At 33.6% G+C, this 21,640-nt stretch overlaps 2 protein-coding genes across 2 annotated transcripts; one reads left to right on the top strand and one right to left on the bottom strand.

Moving 5' to 3' along the window:
* The first annotated feature begins 1,733 nt into the window (after positions 1-1,733).
* LOC121119484 (actin-5C) lies at positions 1,734-3,532 on the top strand. The gene is made up of 2 exons (XM_040714154.2): positions 1,734-2,175; positions 2,399-3,532. The coding sequence occupies exons 1-2, from the start codon at positions 2,050-2,052 to the stop codon at positions 3,401-3,403; spliced, it is 1,131 nt and encodes a 376-aa protein (XP_040570088.1). The 5' UTR covers positions 1,734-2,049; the 3' UTR covers positions 3,404-3,532.
* Positions 3,070-21,043, bottom strand: LOC121119272 (uncharacterized). The gene is made up of 5 exons (XM_071889046.1): positions 20,924-21,043; positions 11,468-11,649; positions 6,298-6,527; positions 4,127-4,234; positions 3,070-4,061 (listed from the first exon to the last, which is right to left on the bottom strand). Exons 2-5 carry the CDS (start codon positions 11,586-11,588, stop codon positions 3,972-3,974), a joined length of 549 nt encoding a protein of 182 aa, XP_071745147.1. The 5' UTR covers positions 11,589-11,649; positions 20,924-21,043; the 3' UTR covers positions 3,070-3,971.
* Between the last annotated feature and the right edge of the window lie 597 nt (positions 21,044-21,640).

The following is a 21,640-nucleotide window of genomic DNA, read 5'->3' as shown; positions in this document are numbered from 1 at the left end:
CAAAAAAGATTTATTTTTTAAAATTGATGTTTAATTACTACATAATTAGTTATAGTCAAATTAATTATTCTTATTAAATTGCACTTAAACTAGGCAAAATGAATTATCACATTTATAAAATTGGAAATTAATTTACTTATATGGAAGGCCATAATATCTGAGCATAATTAAGCCTTATAAATCAAATGAAGGCTATAAACTATAGTTAACATTCTTGAAATTTGTGTCTCAAAAACATTTAAATATAAAGCCCATAATTGACCATAATTGATAATATCGGACAGTATGTTTATATAATGTAAAAAAATTGATTTGGACATTGGTTGTCTATCAACAAAGAAACAAGCTAGGATTAATTTACTCAAATGAGTACCTTGAAAACATTTGTATTACTAATGCAATTATCTGACATTTTACAAAAAAACTTTTTCCTTAAAATATTAGAAAAAGTCACAAATTGTATTTAAAAATCTTCAAAATTATCGATCACTTTTAGATAATATGTACATAGATATTCCATATCGGGCATATGTGTATGCGTGTGCTGAAAATTTTGCATGGGTCCCTCTTTTGAGGTGGGACAGGCTAAGGGTGACGATTTTTGGGGAGGTCATATAAGGGGCTTATGCAATGCCCAAACCCCAAAAAACCGTTTTTTTGCAGCTCAAGGAGACTAGATAAGGGATTAAGTTATTTATCGATAAATGATTGGATAAGAATTAGAATTATCAGGATCTTTTTCGACAACATCAAATAATTCATATTTTAATTATTAGTATATAGAAGTATTTTCTGAATATTTTTTTGATTTTCTTAATTAATTTGACCATTTTCAATGTGATTTTCCTCTCTCTCGTTATCCCACCGGGTAATATTTAGCTAGTTATATTATAAATCTAATTACCTACCAAAATAGGTCAATCTTCAGGGGCGTCTGCAGGATTATAATTGTCGAAAAAAATTCCAAAAAATAAATTTCAAATATTAAATTTTAGAAAATAAAGTTTCAAAATCCATAGCTATTCACAAAAAAATGTAATAATTAAATTTTTGGGACAAAAATCCATAGTTATTCACAGAAAATTAAATTTTTGAAAAAAAAAATATTCAAAAATTTAATTTTCTAATAAAATTGCAAAAATTTCTTAATTTGGAGTGGGCTACAGCCCCTACAGACGCCCCTGATATTATATTAGGACTTTTATAACAATAAGTTGGGATTACTTATTTTCTAAATTTTTCTATAAGATTCATTTATGTAGACATACTACACTTCTTTCTTTTTATGTTAACTCACAAAGTCATGGAACTTTCACTATTTTTTTTTGTTGACATAATGTGCCATTATTGGCAAAATAAAAATACAATAAGTGAATCTCTAAAATAACAAATTGTAAAAAATATTCATAAGTTAACAATATTCTATTGATATATTGGGGAAACCTTTAATAAAAAAACTCCTAACTAACAGAGAGGTTACCAAATATAAACAGTGTTATCATATAATTGTAAGTAAAGTGACAAATTGGAATTATTCTAAAAAACTATGCATTACACATTCTAACAAGCCGCTATCAGAAAACTAAGTTTTTATTTGACAGATTTCTCCTTGCATATTTCGTTAACTTTCTTTGGATTGACCTAATATTTGTTTTTTTTCTTAAAGAATACAATTTGAAGGATAACTGCACATAAATTATAGATATAAAAGGGAAAGTTGACCGTATCCAACTCTCATTGAAATTTTGATAGAAAGGAAGGAAATTAAAAATGAGAGAGGGAGAGAGCCGATTGTTTCGTGCAGATTAGGTCAATTTGATTTGATTGTATCCATATTTGGACTTAAGGCTGAGAAGGGGAGAAAACGTATGAGAGCGAGAGAGAGCATGACACCTATGCAATTAAAAGAAAAAAGCTTTCACCCATGTACATATGAATAGAAAAAGAGATAAAGTATTGAGTATAAAAGCATTGGGTCACAAAGTAGCACCTCATCATTCGTGGATCTTCTTTTGAGTACGTGACTTCTCAGAACAGAAATACTTCAAAATGTGTGACGAAGACGTTGCTGCATTGGTCGTTGACAATGGTTCCGGCATGTGCAAAGCTGGATTCGCTGGTGATGATGCTCCTAGAGCTGTATTCCCATCCATTGTTGGTCGTCCCCGTCACCAAGTATGTATTTTGTAAAAGTAAATTAAAAAAGTAGTTTCATGTAATTTAATGACAAAAGTTTGAATTTAAATTATCAAAAATTCAAAGACTTATTTATCATGCTAAAAAAAAAAGTTCAAAGCATAAAGCACTTGACTGTTTTTTTATTATTATTCAAGCTATTACTTTATGTTGTTAATTCGTTCCACTGATAATTTAATTTTTCCTCTTTTTATAATACTAGGGTGTCATGGTCGGTATGGGACAAAAAGACTCCTATGTTGGAGATGAAGCTCAATCCAAGAGAGGTATCCTCACCTTGAAGTACCCCGTTGAGCACGGAATCATCACCAACTGGGATGATATGGAAAAGATCTGGCATCATACCTTCTACAATGAGCTCCGTGTTGCCCCAGAGGAACAACCCGTCCTCCTCACTGAAGCTCCTCTTAACCCCAAGGCAAACAGAGAGAAGATGACTCAAATCATGTTTGAGACCTTCAACATGCCCGCCATGTATGTTGCTATCCAAGCTGTCCTCTCTCTTTATGCCTCTGGTCGTACCACTGGTATCGTTATGGACTCTGGAGATGGTGTTTCCCACACCGTTCCCATCTATGAAGGTTATGCTCTCCCCCATGCCATCCTCCGTTTGGACTTGGCTGGCCGTGAACTCACCAACTACTTGATGAAGATCCTTACTGAGAGAGGATACTCCTTCACCACCACTGCCGAGCGTGAAATCGTCCGTGACATCAAGGAAAAACTCTGCTATGTTGCCCTTGACTTCGAGCAAGAAATGGCCACTGCTGCTGCTTCCTCCTCCCTTGAGAAGTCCTATGAACTTCCCGACGGTCAAGTCATCACTATTGGCAACGAACGTTTCCGTGCCCCTGAAGCCCTCTTCCAACCCTCTTTCTTGGGAATGGAATCCTGTGGTGTTCACGAAACTACCTACAACTCCATCATGAAGTGTGATGTTGACATCCGTAAGGATCTCTATGCCAACACCGTCATGTCTGGTGGAACCACCATGTACCCCGGTATTGCTGATCGTATGCAAAAGGAAATCACTGCTCTTGCTCCTTCCACCATCAAGATCAAGATCATTGCTCCCCCTGAGAGAAAGTACTCTGTATGGATTGGAGGATCCATCTTGGCTTCCCTCTCCACTTTCCAACAGATGTGGATCTCCAAGCAAGAATACGATGAATGCGGCCCATCCATTGTCCACAGAAAGTGCTTCTAAGTCCATTCAATTTAATTTCAAAATTAAATGGATTGTTTTGATAAATTTCTGCATTCCACGGGAAAAAATTATTTTTAATTTGGTTATATAATCAGAGAACAAAATAAATTTAAAAAAATTTCCAAGAAAGGAAGACTACGTGTTTTATTTCCTTAATAACTAGTAATTATTCTGAAATATACATTCTAGAGTGTGGGTAGGTCCTTTTGGGATGTGGAATTGCCCCAATCTTCGTCAGCATACATTTAAAAAAGTATATGCTGTTAACCTGAACATTTTTTTCGTCCCCTAGGGGCTGTCGAGTGTACTTGAATATTATAGCAAATTATCAAAGTATATACAACTGCTGACGTGATTTTGTGCGACACTAGCTTATACTTATCTTTGCTTGAAGCTAACATGTGCTTTTACTGCATTGTTTTAAGGCTATATTTCTCCCTATTTTGACAATTCAAACGTATTCCGTAGCTTTTTTTAATGATCTCTGTCAGAAAATATGTCATCTATCAAACATTTACTTTTTTTTAATGTACACTCACGAGGATTTAAACAATTTCCACATCCTTACTTATGATTTAGCTCCGTCTTCATCATTCGTAGAGTAAATTCTTTTCATAGAGAGTCGAGCGTGGGGCTCATTTTTTCTGCGTTTTCCGATCTAAAACCATAAAAAAGTGCAAATATGATCCGTTGAGATAATATCTAAAGATTTAAAAATCTTACTAAGTTAATGCCCCTGTCATTTTTTGAGCATTTCCATATTACATCTCCTTTATTTGTTGAATATGAAAAAACAAGATTTTCTTTGTTGGGATCCCAAGATACTTTTATCTGAAATAAGAAGATTGGATTCATTCAGAAAGTAACGATGTCAACATGTGGAGTTAAACATACAATGAAGTCGAATTTTTAAAAACATATATCTCAAAATATAATACACAAAAGCATGATAGTTGAGCATGCAATCATGAATATTGCTTAGATAACCTACATATTTCTATGATTGATGGGTTGTCTTTAAAAAATGTTGAAAATATTTTAGGTATGTGTCTATACGAGTATGTCAGAGACAATCAGGGCTTTCTTTCTTCGTGGACTTACATAGTTAATTAATTAGATGATATAATTATGCATGAAGGGATTTGCGATATCTATAGCCGTAAGTTTAATACTTTATTGACAACATTCATTAAACTTTTGAGAATTATTTTTCCACATATATTTGGAATATAGAGAAAAAAAAAGATCTTCCGTTAATTATTTAAAATTTTGATAACATTATTATAAACTAGAACGGAGGTTATGTTTTGGCCTCGGTCTATTTCTAAATAGTTTTACTGAAAAAGCTATAATTTCTTTTTGTAGGAAGGTTATATTTCTTATCAGTACGACTCCACTACATTTTGAGAGGTCATGGTCAAAATCACACAAAAAGTTTAAATTTCTTTTTTAAAGCAGGATTAGATATAAAGTTACAGATCGATTTTCGTAAAGCATTGTAGGATAGTTAAATATGTTAATAGTAAGAGTTTAGTTCAACTATTATTAAGAAAGGGAAGAAGTTCTTTAAATATAGAATTAAAAAAATTAAATTGATAACTTTTTGTACAACTACAAACTGGGCAAAATAGTATTTGAGATCCACACCGACCTCACTATCGTTTACTCTGATGCCTGCCTTAGTCGTGCAACCATCTTTCAGTGAGCTGGTGAGATATGGGATGGTATTTTTAAGCTCGAGAAAGGTGTCCCATCAGGGCGTCCCCGGGAGACAAGGAGACCCAACAACATCCTCCATGTAAAAAACAAATCCCGATTGAGTGTTCAAGAGGTCTCAACGGCGATTTCCCTACAACCCAAACAGATTTTAGAATCCTCACTGATGATCTCCGCTTCAAAAACCTCCTCAGCGGACCTTCTTAAAGCGGAGAAAGGTGGAAACGATCAAACAGAGTCCCAACAGCCTGGATATCAATCAGCAGAACAACCACTACATCACAATTGAATATCCAGACAATGCTTCAGCTTCAGTGAGATATGTCTACAGAAAAAAAAATCCAGTGGCCAGTACTGGCGAAGTCAGCCTCCTATTTTTGGGAAGAGGAAGGAGTGGCTCAATACTGATGCTCACATCGAACTTCAGAATAAGAAAGTACTACTTTGTGGTTGAGTAAAGTGTGGGACTTTGTTTTCTCTCTAGAGGGAGCTCCGTGTCATTGTGACGTTAAGAACCAGGCCTCCCTGAGAGACAACTTTCTGCACTTTTGGGACCTCAACATGTGGCCGCCCTCCTCTCCGCAAACCCCTTCCAATACTCTATCTAGGTGCGTCTGGAGGCGAGGACACTCCTCACAGGAGTGTCCAGTCTGTAGAGGCTTCCATCAAGAAGGAGTGAACCAATCTCGAGTCTGACTACGTCGGAAAGGTTTGTATGAGATTTAGGTCTTGTATTGAGGCAAATATTAGAGCTGAGGACTCACATAATGATTAAAAGTTGTGTGGAGCACTATTTTCAGATGATTTTGTTAAATAAATGTCATCAAAAACCTCTCGTTTAAATTTTAATGCTGAAAAATAGAAATAAATAAAATGTGTACCAAAAGATAATTTTATTAAGATAAGCTTTTTAAGATCAAAAAGTCGGTCAGATCTTTGTTATAATCTGTAAAAGGTCAGGTACCCGAAGCCGGTTCGGGTATAAGATCGTAGATCTTTTCTAATAATGCATGTTTACTTATACCGTGCCCGGGTACTTCGGATCCCGGTCCATGATCCGTCCTCCCTCTAACTACAAGAACACCAAATTGTTCATTTTTAAGTTGCAACAAGACGAATTTGAAAACTTTTAATTAACGAACAAAGTTAATAAACGATGGCTAACATGATTAACTTACAGTCAAGGGCTCTGTAGAAAAGGGTTGATTCAAAATGAAGGTCTTTCCAATTGTAAACTTTTTCTTTTGCTTAAAAAAACCATCTCCGATACTAAAATTGATAAACATTGAGTTCTTATTAAAAGGCCCATTCGCAGTTTCAAATTCTAGCCATTTTAAACTCTTGGCAAAAATACTAGTGATGTGTGTGTCTGAGAGGCCAGTGTGATAGGTGACTTTCCAAAAGATATCTGGAAAATATTAAAAAGATTAATTTTAAAGTAAGTTTTTGAAAGATACCGTGAACTTTAGTTGAGGAATTGACGAAAATTTATTTTCGAAACATGATGTTTAATTAACTTAAAGGATATTTTAAATTTCTGAGTGGAAACATGAAACTTACACAGTTGTATTACATTGATTTGAGAGGTTCTATGTGCGGAAATTTGAACTGTCTGTAATTGTATAGGTAGACATATATATGAAGCACCTGCTACTTTTGAACTTTTTAAATCTGACAAGAAATGTCATCGCAGAGAGATTCAAGGCTTAGGGCATCAACTCTTCTTCGTGCGAGTCACAAATCTACAGAGGTGGATGACGGGAATTGCTCCTAAGACCATCTACATTGTTAAGAAGAGGTTCCGTTGCAAAACTCTTTTAAATTAGTCTTTTGAGTTCTTTTGAACTCTTTTTTGATACTTTTGTTTCAAAGCCACTATCAGCCAGCACTGGGACACAATGATAGGGGAATACATCTGTAGCGGTTGCCAGGTCTTCTGCATCAGCTTGGAAGCCATCATTGCCACTAAGGGCGGCAAAATTAATGACTAAGAGAGCTCAGAAACACATCTATTTATGGTATTAATTTTGTTGAAATTATAATGTTAATTAATAAATTATATTTTGTTGAAGTTTATAATTCTAGGTATTCAGATTTTAATGTACCACTTGGTACTGTTATGATATATAACTCTTCAGCATAGTTTCTATAACATCGATGTTTAACTTTTTCAGCAAATAAACAGACAAACAAACCGAGCCGAAAACATAAACTTCAACTTCCTTGAAGGAGGTAAAAAAAATCAATATTCAACAGCAGGAAAGACACAGAACGGATGCAGTAATTTAAAAAATGGAATTGAAGTTAGAAACATAAAAAAAATGTACTCAAAAATAATTTTTGAAAAATAAGTAATCAAACTTTTTAAGATGATGAACAATTAACTTTCAATAATAATAAACCAAATTAAAGGTTCATTCATTCATTTTTAGCAGTGATGACAAAAATATGATCTTTCAATATTCCAAAAATATACGTAGTTAACGTCGTCAGCCTCACAATTTGAAAAATGTTTTGGAGAAGAGCAGCTTAGCTATCATGTCGTTTCATTAGATAAGCTGCAAGTAACCGTGAGAGGATGGAAATAAGGACATATTCCACTCATCAGAACATTAGCAGTAACTAATCTTTTGTTAATCTTCAATTCTACTCGGAGCTTAAAAAGGACTCGCACTTATTATTCCCGAATAGCTAACTATCATTGTTACCCTCCATCTTTCATGAACACACCCAGTAGTTATTACTTTATACTTAGATGTTGTGTCTTCAAGAATTAAATAATAATATTAACAGCTTTGGAAAATATAAAAGCGTGTTCATATTGCCTATTACAACAAAGCCGCTCCCGCTTTTTGTTTTAAAAAAATAAACCCTGACAATTTGAAATATGATTGAGAGGAAATCAGCTTAGCTGTCATGGCGTTTCTTTAGATTAGCTGCTTCCGGGTATGAATTGAAGGAAATAAACACAAATTCCCTCTCCGTATCTGACAATAGTATGTGCAAGAATGACTTCGAATCCCATCCTCAATTCTACACCACTACAAAATAGCTACTTTGAAAGAAGATATATTAATTTAAAAAGACCATCCTTTAGGGTTGTTGGTGTAATATAAAAACTGTTTTATGTTACAAACTTATAGTCCTTTTTTCTATTACAAATTTTTGAATCTTTTTTCGAGTGAAATTTTTGACCCTGTCTTACCAAAGCTATACCGAGTAGTACATTAAAATCTGAATACCTTGAATGATAAACTTTAACAAAATATAATTGATTAATTAACGATAAAGTTTCAACAAAATTAATACTATAAATGGATGTGCCTCTAAGCTCTCTTAATAATTAAGAGAGCCCCCTTAGTGGCAATGATGGCTTCCAAGCTGATGCAGAAGAACTGGCAACCGCTGTAGATGTATTCCCCTATCATGGTGTCCCAGTGCTGGCTGACAGTGACTTTGAAGGACTCGGTGTTTGGATGACGGACAAAACAGGCCTTCCCTTTACATGTACACAAAAGGTGTAGTCGACAGAGTTGGCATCATTTTGTGACCCCCTCCGCCATCCTTATTCTCAGTCCTATTTAAAAAATATATTTTAGAGTCTTGGAGAGTCTCTGCATGATGTTCAGACGAACGTTATTCCATAAAGCATCTGTATGTCAGGTTACATATACTTTTTGGAGTTTAACAATTTTGCTTACCTGCACAGCACATTTTGCTAGTAAATGATCTTTAGTTTGGTTGATGAAAGATCTATTTATTTTAATTTAACCAAATAGATATAGTTGATTTTTCTTTTGGGCTGATGTGGATCTATTTTTTATTTAAGACTCATACAAACAGAACATCTTTTAATGTACGAAAAGTGACTTTGAATAAAGTACAGACCGAATTTTACGTGAAACCCAGTCAGAGTCCAATTTGTCTTGGAGTCGATGTAGACCAAATTTTTCTATGTGACTGATTCAGACAGAATATTTATAAATGCCTGAAAAGTGGATTTGAATACAACTCTGATAAAAGCAGTCCAGTCCTAATTTTAAATAAGTGTTATTTTTGGCTAAAAGTTCATCCATTGGCACAAAAGTAATCCATGTTTTACCTCATTGTACTTACATACAGGGTTCATAAGCAAAACATATAAACCCTTTGCAAATATGGTGATTCAATATGGCCCCCATCAGCAGTAATCACAGGCTCTACACGGTGCCAAAAAGGCTGTTATGGTTTGATCAAAAACTTCTTGTATATGCTGTCTCACTCAGCCACAATTGAGACCCTTCAGCGAGTATACACTTGAGTGAAGAGTTCGGTTGGTCTACTTCTGCAAGGCACTCCACACAGCATACTCCAGGGGATTCAAATCTGAAAGGGATATAGAAAACATTTCCTGACACTAAATTCCGCCTGTTTTTCTTCCAGATCATTACGCTTTTTACTGATGTGTGTGACAGTGGACTATTTTGTATTTATACACGATTTATCCCCATGTAGTCTGCATTCAACCATAGCAAGATGGTGTACTGGAGTAACTTTATAGAAGATGTTCTCCTGGTCTTGAAGAAGAAAGGATAATTTTTTTTTACATAAGCAGCCCCAATCCCAAGGACCATTATTTTGGCCGGATGTTTGGTTCGGTATACCATATGAACCTCTTCTTTTGTTTTTTTCAAGACAGCAGTTATTGCTCCTGGTGTACATTATATCCACTGTGAAAATCTTCTTCTCTCAGATAATTTTCACCTTTTTCCATTTTTTTAATATCCATTTGAGGACTTTTTTACACATCTCAAGCCTTCTGGCCTTCAAAGATTAAGTCAGACAGTGGCAGTGGATCCTCGTGTTTGAAAACAATCACAAGTAGTCCTTTACAGCCCTCCTGATGGTCTTCTCTACCTCAGATAACTCGTTGGACATTGGACAGGTGATTCATGGATTTTGTTGGGGTTTACTTTATCCTCTTCTCCAGACTGGCCAGGAACTCAGATTTTTGTAATTATTTTTTATTCTCCAACTTTTGAAAACGATGCTCCTGGAGCACTTCACAGTGCTCATAATATTTTCCACATTAATTCCTGCGTTAGAATGTTAAAAATAATAATTGCAAAACCTCCTCATTATAATTACAAAACGAGAGTTAATTACCAGTCCACGTTTTCCTTTTAAACCATGTAAATGTTCTTATAATATCCTATCTAACCCTTGGGGGCTCCAGTCAGTAGCTGGGCCTAGTGCAAGTGCATCCTAAAAACGGCTATTCCTATATGTAAACCTTTAAAATACATGAAGGCTGAGAAAATAGTTTTTAAGAGAAAATCTCAAATGCAAAGTCCAAATAACTTTTAATAAGCTTTGAAAGCTGTCAATCAATGTCTTTGAAGCTACTATGACTGACGTGGATCAAATATAAATTCATATTGCAAATGCCATATGTATTGAAAATGCATGTTTAATATTGTAATGCTTTGACAATATTTTAAAGAAAGTGTGATTAACTTTTAACATTCATTCTCGTAAATAATAAGCACGTAACAATGTCATTGCTAGATACAAAATAGGGTGTGTATTTATTTCTTTGCATCTCATTTATTGAAATGTCATGATAGCTAAGATGCATTTAATTTAAACATTCTTCAAATTATGAGGATGACCATGTTAATTTTAGGTTATCTTTATTATTTTATTCCTGAGGGAAGATCTTCCATTTAAATGTACTACACTCACATGTCAAATAAATGATTGTTGTGTTAAAATTTAACGTATCTAAGTCAATCCAACTCGAAGTAATTGATCCAAAAACAAAAAGTATCTTGTGAACAATTATTTTGCTTAGAAAAACGACGAGTACTATTTAGACAGGTTACAGAGATGGGAGCATGGCTGTGAGAACTACGTAGATTTACAAGGAGAAACTATGTTCAAAAATAAAATTTTAAAAAAATGTATGGAATCTTTGTTAGGTATAAAACTATTCAGACCACACTCATTAACACAACCCCCACTCTATATATGGTAATGATATAAGCAAGAACGATTCTTATGTCGATCCTCAATTCTACTCAGGATCCAACAAAGACTTATAACTTCCCAGCATTGCTCTCCGTCATTCAAGCGCAAACAGATTCCAGGTACGACTTTATAGTTTATACCTATGTATTATAATTCGTCAAAGAATACATTAGTATTCTAAAATCAATTTGATTTAGATCATTCTAGCTTGCATTTGTGTTGAGAGCAACGAATATAATTTTTCCCACCTTTACTTTGGATAAGAGCAACATTCTTGCTTGGAAGGAAGTGTTGATATTATCCGGGTATGGTTTTAATTTAGTTAACAGCTACCCTTACCATCATGAACAGTCCGTAAAAAATTCCCAACATCTTCATAGCTGTCCACTTCATAATAACCCGCAAAGGATGTAAACTTTTCATCAGAAAAGCATTTGTCAACTTTTTGTATTTTATTCATGGCTTCATGTATGTAGAGGTAACTTGAGAGTCAATCTTCTTTTGTACATATCAACACAAAACTGTAAGCAATAAGAGTGGATAACCAAATGAGTGGAGTTGTAAATTTTATTAACTAAATTTTGATTCTATTTATTTATTTATTTCTTTTTAAAAAAATGGAAGATATATACAAAAGTTTATAATGTATTATTTAATTTATTTCGGGAATCTATGCAAGTAAAGAGATACTCGATTGTACATTTGCGTCAGTCCTTACTTATTCAGTCAAGTCCAGTCTGAGGACCAGTCCTATTAGTCCTCCTTGAGACTTTCGACCCTTCGGACTGTGAGTACTAGAAATGATTAAAAAAGAAGAAATTAAGTTGAGTTACGTCATCAAAGTTCAAGCTTTATAAGTTTTAGGACTAAAATGAAGGACTCAACTGGACCGGAACAAGCCTGCACTGGACGGAAATGCATTGCTCAGTCCTAAATAAGGTCTGACACAACAATACTCACAGATGCATTGTTAGGTAATTTTAATAAATACTTAAATTGGAGTTCAGGGGTGTCTGTTGGGAGTGGGCTGTGGGGGCTGTAGTCCCCTCTAAAATGTAACAATGTCATTAACTTCTCCATATAGTCCCTTCAGGAGAGGTTAGCTTGACTTACTACCAACGCGTCGACAACTTGTCGGAGGAGACCATACGTACTGTATGTAAAACAGTTCTGAAGCGTAAAAAGATGTTTCGATAAATAAATATTGGTGTACTTTCTTGGCTGTTAAAATTGTCCTAAGATTGGCTAACCAAAGAAAATCACAAGCGAGTAAATGCATATTATTTACAATTCTAAGTTGTAATGTATGTAGGGTTGCAACTTTAGTAGAGATGAGTGAGCACACCTGCAATTGCTATATAGTTCTTATATTTTGCATTGACAATAACTTAATAAGTAACAAAATTTAACTCCCCCTTCCCCCATCCTTAGACTGATATTATTATTAAGCTAAATTGATAGTACAAGGTGCGTCCTGAGAGGACGCACCTTGTACTATCAATTAACACATTTAAAAGAAATATATCACTATTCAATAAAATCCCCTTCGTTGTCAATAACAGCCTCGACTCGACCTCAGAAGCAGGAGGAGATCTTGATGACAGCCACCCTTGGCAGATTCTGCAATTCCTCCCGGATCCTCGACTTCAGCTCGGGGTTTATGTTGCACGAGGACCTGATGGTGGGTTGCTCAACTACACCTTACACAAAGAGTTTATGGGGCTGAGATCAGGTGAGCTTGGGAGCCAAAACTAGGTACAAAAAAAAAATGACAACAGGGTTAACGTTTTCTTTGCAGTATGGCCCTGCTGTTGATTCAATTTCACCTCCAAACTCTTCCAGTTCCTTCCCGACCCTCCATGCAAAGGTCCTGGACAGGTTTAAAAATTTTGCAATCTTAACATTGTCCCGTCTGGAGCAGATTGCAACAAGAATACTTTACTTTTTCCGCGATTGTAGAATAAATACTTGGTTGATCGATTGCATTTTTCAAAACTAACGCAAAAACATCTAGCAAGCCGCCAAACAGCTGTCACAGTCCCCCAAAATATGTTGTTAAATTACAGCGGTACACTGTACATAAGATCCTACTCACTGTAGGTCACAAAAATAGAAATTTTGAGGTATGAAGGTTATTTTCATATTTCTCAAGATAAAAAAGTTAAATTAAAAAAAAAAAATTGTGATCCTATTTCCACGTTAAAAATTTCATCCTCACGAAAAAAAATCTAGTAAAAAAAAAAATCCTTGATTTTGGGGAGCCCTCCACTTAATTTGGGCGAGGGCTATAGGCCCTCCAGCACACCCCTGTGGACGCACCTAGATCCTTAATTAGAAAGGTCATTTTCTTAGTAATAAAGTCATTTGATTGAATTTCAACATTCCGCTTTCACCGTCTCTAATTAGAAAGGCCCTTTCCTTAGTAATAAAATCATTTTATAAATTTTAACATTCTGCTTTCACCGTCTCCAATTTCGAGATATAAGAGACGGGCAAACTTATACAATGTTTCCAAATAATAGACCGTTCGTTTTTTTGTCAATGAACAAACTTACTTACTTTGAAAAGATAACGTTGGAGTCTTAATTTGGTTTTTTTTTAACCAAAATTATGAAAAGAGACAATCCCAATGTATTGTTTCAGGGTGGTTTGTTTTTAAAAAAATTTTCGAATTTTCATTACGGCTAGAGAGTAAAAGATGTTATATGCTATGAAAATTACCTAGGCTAAATTTCACCGTCGTACGAGGTCATTTTTAGGTTAGCCATCTGGATCAAATTATGAAAAAAGGCAAAAAATTTTACTTAGTGAACTTAAACTTTTTCCTTTAAAGTGTAACTTTAGAATAAACTTTATCGATGTTTTTTATAGGTCAGAATAGTGTCTATTCTAATTAATAAATGAAAAATAATGATTAATGCTGTATTTAATCTATGTTGACGAAATAAATAACTTTTTTTTTGTTTTGGAATCAACATAACTCAATGGACAACGCAGTCTGAATAAATTATTTTCTTCAACTCAATGTGCGTAGGATTTTCTATAGGTTATTTTCTCACCATGTGACAACTTTTCCTACAAAAATCCCACCCAATTAAGTAACACATGAGAGGTGTACTACTTGAGTCTAGATTTAGAGCAGGAGTAATCAGATTTAATTTGGACTATGAAAAGGTGGACTCGAATACAGCGCTGATATATTGAGTATTCTAGACAGAACTATTTAATTTAAGTTTGAATATTCTCATTTTGAATTTCTCTGGTCTCATTGTGAATTTCTCTGCTCTCATTTTGACTTTGACTATTCCGTTTTAAATTGGACTGTTCCCATTTTGAATTTGACTCTTCTAATTTCGAATTGGAAATGGGATATAGGAAATGAGCAAGCAAGGCAAGGAGAATAATCACCGCAAATTTCACCAACTGTAGAGACTTTGAACGTAAAAAATAAGCCAATCAATAATATTTACCATTAAATGAAGTACCTTCAGAGTAATTATGGTTATTTATACCCTATTGTTGATTGAAGAGACCAAATCGGGGGAAATGTTTTATAAGTTGTAATGATTGCTCAATGTTTTATTACAAGGAGTTTCCGTGAAAAAATTAAATTAAAGTTTGTACTAAATTAAGGAATAATTCTTTTTTAGAGCTTAAATAAGGGTAAATTGAATCAGTATGCCGCACGTCATACTTTATCCCTCTATCTTGAGATTAGAGACAGCGACAGCGAAAAGTTGAAATTAAAAAAACCTAACCTTTTAATAATAAGGAAATAACTTCGCAAAGCGAAGAATATACAGTGTTGTACAGATAAATTATGAAAATCTTTAAAGGGTTTTAACGAACAAACTAAATGACGTAGAACCACAAATTTCAATTTATTTGAAAGCTAAATCCAATTATTTATAATGAGATCCGCCTCTCTTGATAACCTTGAACACACGGCTCCTGAAGTATGCATGCCTAGGCGACCTCGTGCGGATCCATCTTTGCCATTGTACGGATAATGGACTTCTTCAGGGCCTCCACGGACGAATGGACATGCCTCACGTGCTACTCTCACTTAGAGATAGAAATTGCATGAGTTCAGGTTCGCGCTGTTTGCAGGCCAGAAATCGGCGTTACCTCGCTATCACAAAAATATAAGGTATATTTTTTTGTCAGCTGTGTTTTTGCTTCTTTTCTCCTTATCAATATTCTGAACAATGATTGGTTGAATTATGTTTAGCTCCTTTTAAACAGTGATCAATTTTTAGCTATCATTGGGCCATAGTTCAATAGTTGGCCATCAACTGATTTTATACGTTCGGATTTTGGGATATTTTTCTGTTTCCCAAAATGGAGAAAAGATTACATGATCCAATAAAGGTAAGGCCGTGCTAAATAACCATCTGATGCAACTATATATGTTGTTATAGCACGAAGTACTAGTCAAGAAAAATAGAGTGTACGTTGATAGTGTTGTGACAAACCTTATTTAGGATGGAAGACTGACGTACGTCCAGTTTAGTCTTAACCTTGTGCAGTTCTGCCCTGTATATCAGTCATAAAACTTATACAGTTCGGTCCTTTATGACATCTTTCAACTTTATTTTTTATTCTTTAATCAGTTAAAGTACTAACAGTCTGAAGTACGGGTCCCAAGGCTGATATGACCGGTCTTAAGAATGGGTTGGACCCAAAAAATAAGGACTGGAAAAACACTAAATGGATAATATTTATTTTTTATATAGGGTTTAGTATTAAGCAATACCATAATCATTTTAATATCCAAAAAATTAAATTATTTGGACCTTCTTTATGATCTGTAAAAGTTTGAGTACCCGAAGACGGTTCGGGTCTCAGATTTTTGGACAATACAAGTTTACTTATAGCGTATCTGGGTACATGGATTTCGGGTCCCAGATCCGTACTATCTCTAATGAGGATGTAAAAAGAAATTTAACACTCTCAAAATAAAGATTGAACCAAATCTTCAAATTAAAGTAATAGTTATATATACGAGAGTGGTCTGAAATGTTTCCGGCCTAACAAAAATACAAGATATTTTTTCTGAATTTTATTTTTTATTTTTCAAAGTAGTCTCGTTGTAACACTACAAACTTCTCCCAGCGATGCTCCCAAGGCTGTAACCCGTTCAAAATGTACTCGGCGTTTGTTTCTGCAAAATAAAGGGTCCTCTTTATTTGACGAAAATCGGCCTTCTGCTTGTCAAGTAATGATGCGTAGTATGACTCGTTTATGTTTTTTTCCTTTTTGAAGATAATCGATGAGTATAACTCCACAACTAACCAAAAAAAAAAAAAAAAAAAAAAAACAGTCTGCATCACTTCTCTAGCCGAGTTAACAGTTTTTTGTGAATTTTCATAAAAACGTTCACAAAACAACTACACGTCATAAATGCCTAAATTTTTTTATTTACAAGTGCTGCCATCTTCACGTTTAGGTTAGAAACTTTTCAGATTCCCCTTGTATATTCTACGTATAATACTCTTCATTTAATGACGTTAAAGTTAATGGAACACTAAATCTGAACCACCCTGTACCAGCCATAGCTATTATTTATAATTTTTAAGAGTGTTGTTTAACACGAATAAAAAAGATTTATTTAGAAAGTAATATTTATTTGTAAAGAGTTATAAAAACAAATCAACAATGAAGAGAATCCATCAGCTATAATTATGCACCTATATCCTTTAAGCTCCAAGTTTTATTTCTTTTTCTTTTTTCAAGGTAACAAAGCAAAGGAAAAACTTTTTGTCATAATGTGTCTATAGCTAGTAGAACAGTGGTTCAAAAATACCATTATAATTTATTCAATAATGTCCTTTTTAAAGCTCTTCACTCTCTCTTTCTGTCTGTCTGTATCATTTCTTCATCCCCATTCTTCTTATCGCCGATTATTAAATGGAGTTTCCTCTAACGGAGGCTTTATCATTTGATATACTGTGATGCCCTTATCTCAAATACAAAACGATATTCAAAGTAGCATATATGTTATACATTGCCACTTCATTAAAGCTAGATTTAACTTTTCTTTTAATGGAATTTTCTTAAAATAGTTGGTATTAATTAATGTCTTAGGCTCTCAGCTTTCCAATGATATATCACATGTTTCAATTGGAGTAAAGATGTGGATGCAAAATTAAGGGACATTATTTTTCTGCCTATGGCAATCACTAAAAAACTATGTGTTGATATTTGATATGCATCTTTTGTTTGATACATGAAGCTTATTTAGTCCAAGTGGCGTCTGCAGGGAGTGGCTATAGGGGCTGTAGCCTCCTCCCTCACCCAAAAAAAAAAATCAAGGTATTTTTCATCTTTACTAGACAAATTAATATGTACCATTGAATTTGAATTATAATTCAAAAAATTTAATATTGGAAATTTTACTGAAGAAATATTTTTCCAAAAATTTTATTTTTCTAAAAATTGGTGGTTTTTCGAGAAAAAAAAAATCAAAAAGTTGAGTTTTTTGTGAAGAGCAGAGGATTTTTATAAAAATGTTTGAAAAAAAATCCGAAAAATTTAATTTTTCAATTTTTGGATTTTTTCAAAATAAAAGAAAAACAAAGCCCCTCTAAATTTAATGCTGCGGATGCTCCTGAATCCTATTCCTGTAGGCAGTCTTTGAAAAATCCCAAACTGGCAGCAACCATAAATTGACCCCCAATGTTTTGAAGGAGACTGCCAAGTACGCCACACTAAAGATTCTGCAGACCTATGCCGATGATTTCGATGTTTTTAAAATGACAATGCCAAGTTCCATAAAAATTAGATATAAAATATTGTAGCAGGATGGCACCATGGCTTACAACCCAAAAGTGGCCTATAAGCTCTTCCAGGTCAATGAGCCTTTTTGAAGCGTAAAAAAATGGGAAAAGGAACGACCCTCCTCTCTATACAGCGCGGATCTCTCCCCTTTATAATAATGCCTTCTCACCGTAAGTTAAGAAAAAACACTTGCAGAATTCCCCACCCAAACATTGATCCCCTGAGGAACACAGTCAATGAGCAATGGGGAGTGATCAAAACTCTTTTCAAGGACTTACGGAAGATATTCGAGACTTTTTGGAAAATTCGCCTCAAACAAGTTCACATCGTACTTTTTTGCTTCGAGCTTACTCGCTATCAAACTTCTTTGCCGTCATACTTGCTTGTCTCCAACATGTTTTCCGTTCTACATACTTGCCGCCCAGCACTTTCCCCGTCAAAAGTTATAAAATAGATCTTATTCAATAAATATTGACATGTTATTGGTATTTTTCAGAGATAAATAACTACTTCTTAGTTCTAATTAATTGAAGTCCGGGCTTAGGTATGAAGTAACGAATTGACTTGCATAATTTCAGTAAAATAAAGAAATATTTTTATGAGCTTGAAGTTTCTTTTTTTACATTATTACATTTTTTTAAATTATGTATATTTTTTTCAGGTGTTTGGTTTTTCTGGTTCAGAAGGAGGATAATGATCATGTCATGTTTTCGTAACGATCCATTATCCATCGTTTAAAAGTGTGTGTATTCTTGCATTATACCACTTAATATCGCATTTCCAGTAAGTTTTTGTACACACTTTTTCTCAATGCAATAAATGTAGTTCAAGTACTCCACTAATTTTTGGCCTCCACAAATACTTTCGATTAATTGAATCATTTTCCGCGAGGGTTTTAAATAAACTAAATTTGAAATATATACTAATTAACTAGAAGATACATGGCCAACAAAGGTATCCACTAACAGCTTAGTACCACTCAAAATGTTGCACGTGCATAGTTTTAAGATTCATCCTATTGATGGGAATTTCGAATCGATTTGACGAGCCAGACAATTTACTGTACAAGATCTATTTTATACCTTTTATAAACTTATCTTTATTGCGAATTTTCGAGAGTACAGTACGACAGCAAACAGACCTCATTCTGGAAGATATCGGACGTCTCTTAACACTTAAAATGTGGCTCTGGTGGCGATAGGGTCGTAGAGGCTCTCGAGGCAAAAGAGTGCGAGGCGAACGTGTGTGAGGCAAAGCTGCCTGTCACCACCAATTATAGTTATACATTGATAAAAGACCAATTTAAAGACAATTTAATGATCAATTTGTTTTGCTTTCTATAGCTTATTGTTCTAAATAATGTCACGGTGTATTTTTTTTTACTCACACCTAGTATATGTATCATAAACTTGTCACTATGACCCGTAAGACAATTTACAAAATAATTTAGCATAATATACCGATATATTTTTATACTTTTAATTCAGTGTGTCATTATTTATAACTTATTTTTGTTGTTTCACTAAAAAGAGTTTTGATTCCATGGAATTCATCATATTATGACAATACCAACACTCCAACGGCATAGAACTGTATTAGTGATCCATTTAATTTTGTATATGAATTAACTCTGTTGGATATCTCTGAACATTTAAGTGTTCTTGAAGACCATAAATTTTCGTTTGAAAAATTGATTGTTAAATGAATTATTAGAATTAGTTCAAGGATGTTTAAGCCCCAGGAAGTTTTACCCTCATATATACATTATGGGGAAAATATATCTTCTAGGGGCTTCCACAGGATTATATTAGGGGAGGGGGCTTGGTTACAATTTATTTTTTTAAATTGAAAAATTAAATTATTTGAACAAAAAATTTTTAAAAAAACGACAGCTAATCATAAAAAATTTAATTTTTTGGAAAAAAAAATTATTGAGAAAATGCATAGCTATTCTCAATAAATTATTTTTTTTTGCAAAAAATTTAAAATATTAAAATTTTTTGAAAAAAAAATCAAAAAAACAACAACAGCTATTCATAGAAAATAGCGGAAGAGGGGAACTTGTGCTTCCCCGCGGGAACATCCTTTAGATGTATCCTTTAGATTCCGTTAGGGAAAAAAAAACCAACGCAACCAAGTTGTGTTGCAACTCCTTCAAGAGTGAGGTGGCCTTTTCCCAGAGTCGGAGTCAAACAATTCCTAAAAAGTTGAATAAGGCGTTACCTTACGAACACAAAAGTACCATATGTCAGGTATTGATTCCCTCATCTCTCTTGATCCGTTATGGCTATTTCATATTATATTCTTTTTGAATAATAAACAGAGTAATAAGATATTGTATACTTATGATGAATAAATTTTTTTCTCATTCTAACTTTACTAAAAAAACAAGGAAAAATAGTCAAAAGTGGACTTTATAAAATAATTTCTCTCATTTATGGATTTTAGTAATAAATAAAAAAGTCCCCGTACAACGCGGATTTCATATAACACAGTTTTTCTTCATCCCAAATACTGCAATAAGTGGGGGCCCCCCTGCATATAAAAGGACGAAATTTTTATAAAATATCATTAAAATAAATTATATTAAAACTAAAAAAGATATATTATTTTCTTTAAAAAAACGTTATTAAAAGGAATATGGGCACAATTTATTACTAAAGGCTATAAGAGGCATAGTGTTAGTAAATTCAAAATATAAATTGTAGAATACTTTTTTATTAAAAAAAAAAAACACTCGTGAATAAATATTATGACTTTTTTACTAAAAAAGGACAATTGTTTTTTTCTTATAAAAAAAGATCATTTGAAAAAAAAGAGCCTCCAAATTTATTGGGAATATGCCTATTTTATGTGTTAAAAATATCCACTATGATCCCCATGAAGGCGTCACCTTCAATTATGATGCAATTTATGGCGTTAGTCAAAACGTTCTATATTTAGATTTAACAATATTAATTTAATATTTGTTTCTCTGGAAATGAGAAACCCTAGTAACTACTCAAGCTATCTTACCTCGGTAAATATTATTGATTAAAGTTGATGATTGGTAAATACTAATGGACTAATTTTATGGAAATTAAACCTGAGAGAGAGGTAAAAATGTCTTATTCTCTGTGAACACTTTACAAAGCTGAGGGAGTAAAAATGAGTAGAATAGTTTTATGAAACGCCGTGATGGATGACCCTGCTTATGTATTTTTTTCTTTTTACTCTCTGCTTTTCCCTTTTCTTCAAATGTATTGTGCATAACTTTTCAAGTATTGTCATAATATATACTAAGAAATGTTATTCTAGCATGATATAATTAACTTTTTCAAATTTGTAATGATTAATTATTGATGCATAACAAAATAAAATGTACAGTTTTTCAGAAATCATATTTTTAAACAATTACTTAGCAAAATGCTCCGAGATTCTCACACAACCTCTCCCAATTGAAATGTTAAATTATTTATAATTAATGATTTGTTTTTTTAGCTGACCTGTTAATTTGTAATATAGGAAGGAATTTTCTTTTCTTTGGCAGTTGCCATTATTATTTAATTCCTGAGTAGTGACCATGCTTTCCTAAATAGATTTAATAATATACAAAACCTGTTTGAACGTTTGTTTGTGCTCATAAAAGACGGAGTGTAACCCTGACGATTAGTTTTGGAGATATAATTGTAAGTCCTTGTTGTACTCAGAGTAGAATTGGGGATCAACATCTGAGTAATTCTAGCAAATGTC

The sequence above is a fragment of the Lepeophtheirus salmonis genome, chromosome 6 (genome assembly GCF_016086655.4).
Source record: "Lepeophtheirus salmonis chromosome 6, UVic_Lsal_1.4, whole genome shotgun sequence".
Lineage (NCBI taxonomy): Eukaryota > Metazoa > Arthropoda > Copepoda > Siphonostomatoida > Caligidae > Lepeophtheirus > Lepeophtheirus salmonis.
The sequence above is the reverse complement of the archived record's forward strand: the minus strand, read 5'-3'. Positions and strand labels throughout refer to the sequence as shown.

Coding starts and splice junctions, on each gene's coding strand:
- LOC121119484 (XM_040714154.2), top strand. CDS start 2,050: ATGTGTGACGAAGACGTTGCTGCATTGGTCGTTGACAATGGTTCCGGC. Junction 2,176..2,398: donor TTGGTCGTCCCCGTCACCAA/GTATGTATTTTG, acceptor TTATAATACTAG/GGTGTCATGGTCGGTATGGG.
- LOC121119272 (XM_071889046.1), bottom strand. CDS start 11,588: ATGAATAAAATACAAAAAGTTGACAAATGCTTTTCTGATGAAAAGTTT. Junction 4,235..6,297: donor TTTCTACAGAGCCCTTGACT/GTAAGTTAATCA, acceptor TTCTTATTTCAG/ATAAAAGTATCTTGGGATCC. Junction 4,062..4,126: donor ATGACAGGGGCATTAACTTA/GTAAGATTTTTA, acceptor TTATGGTTTTAG/ATCGGAAAACGCAGAAAAAA.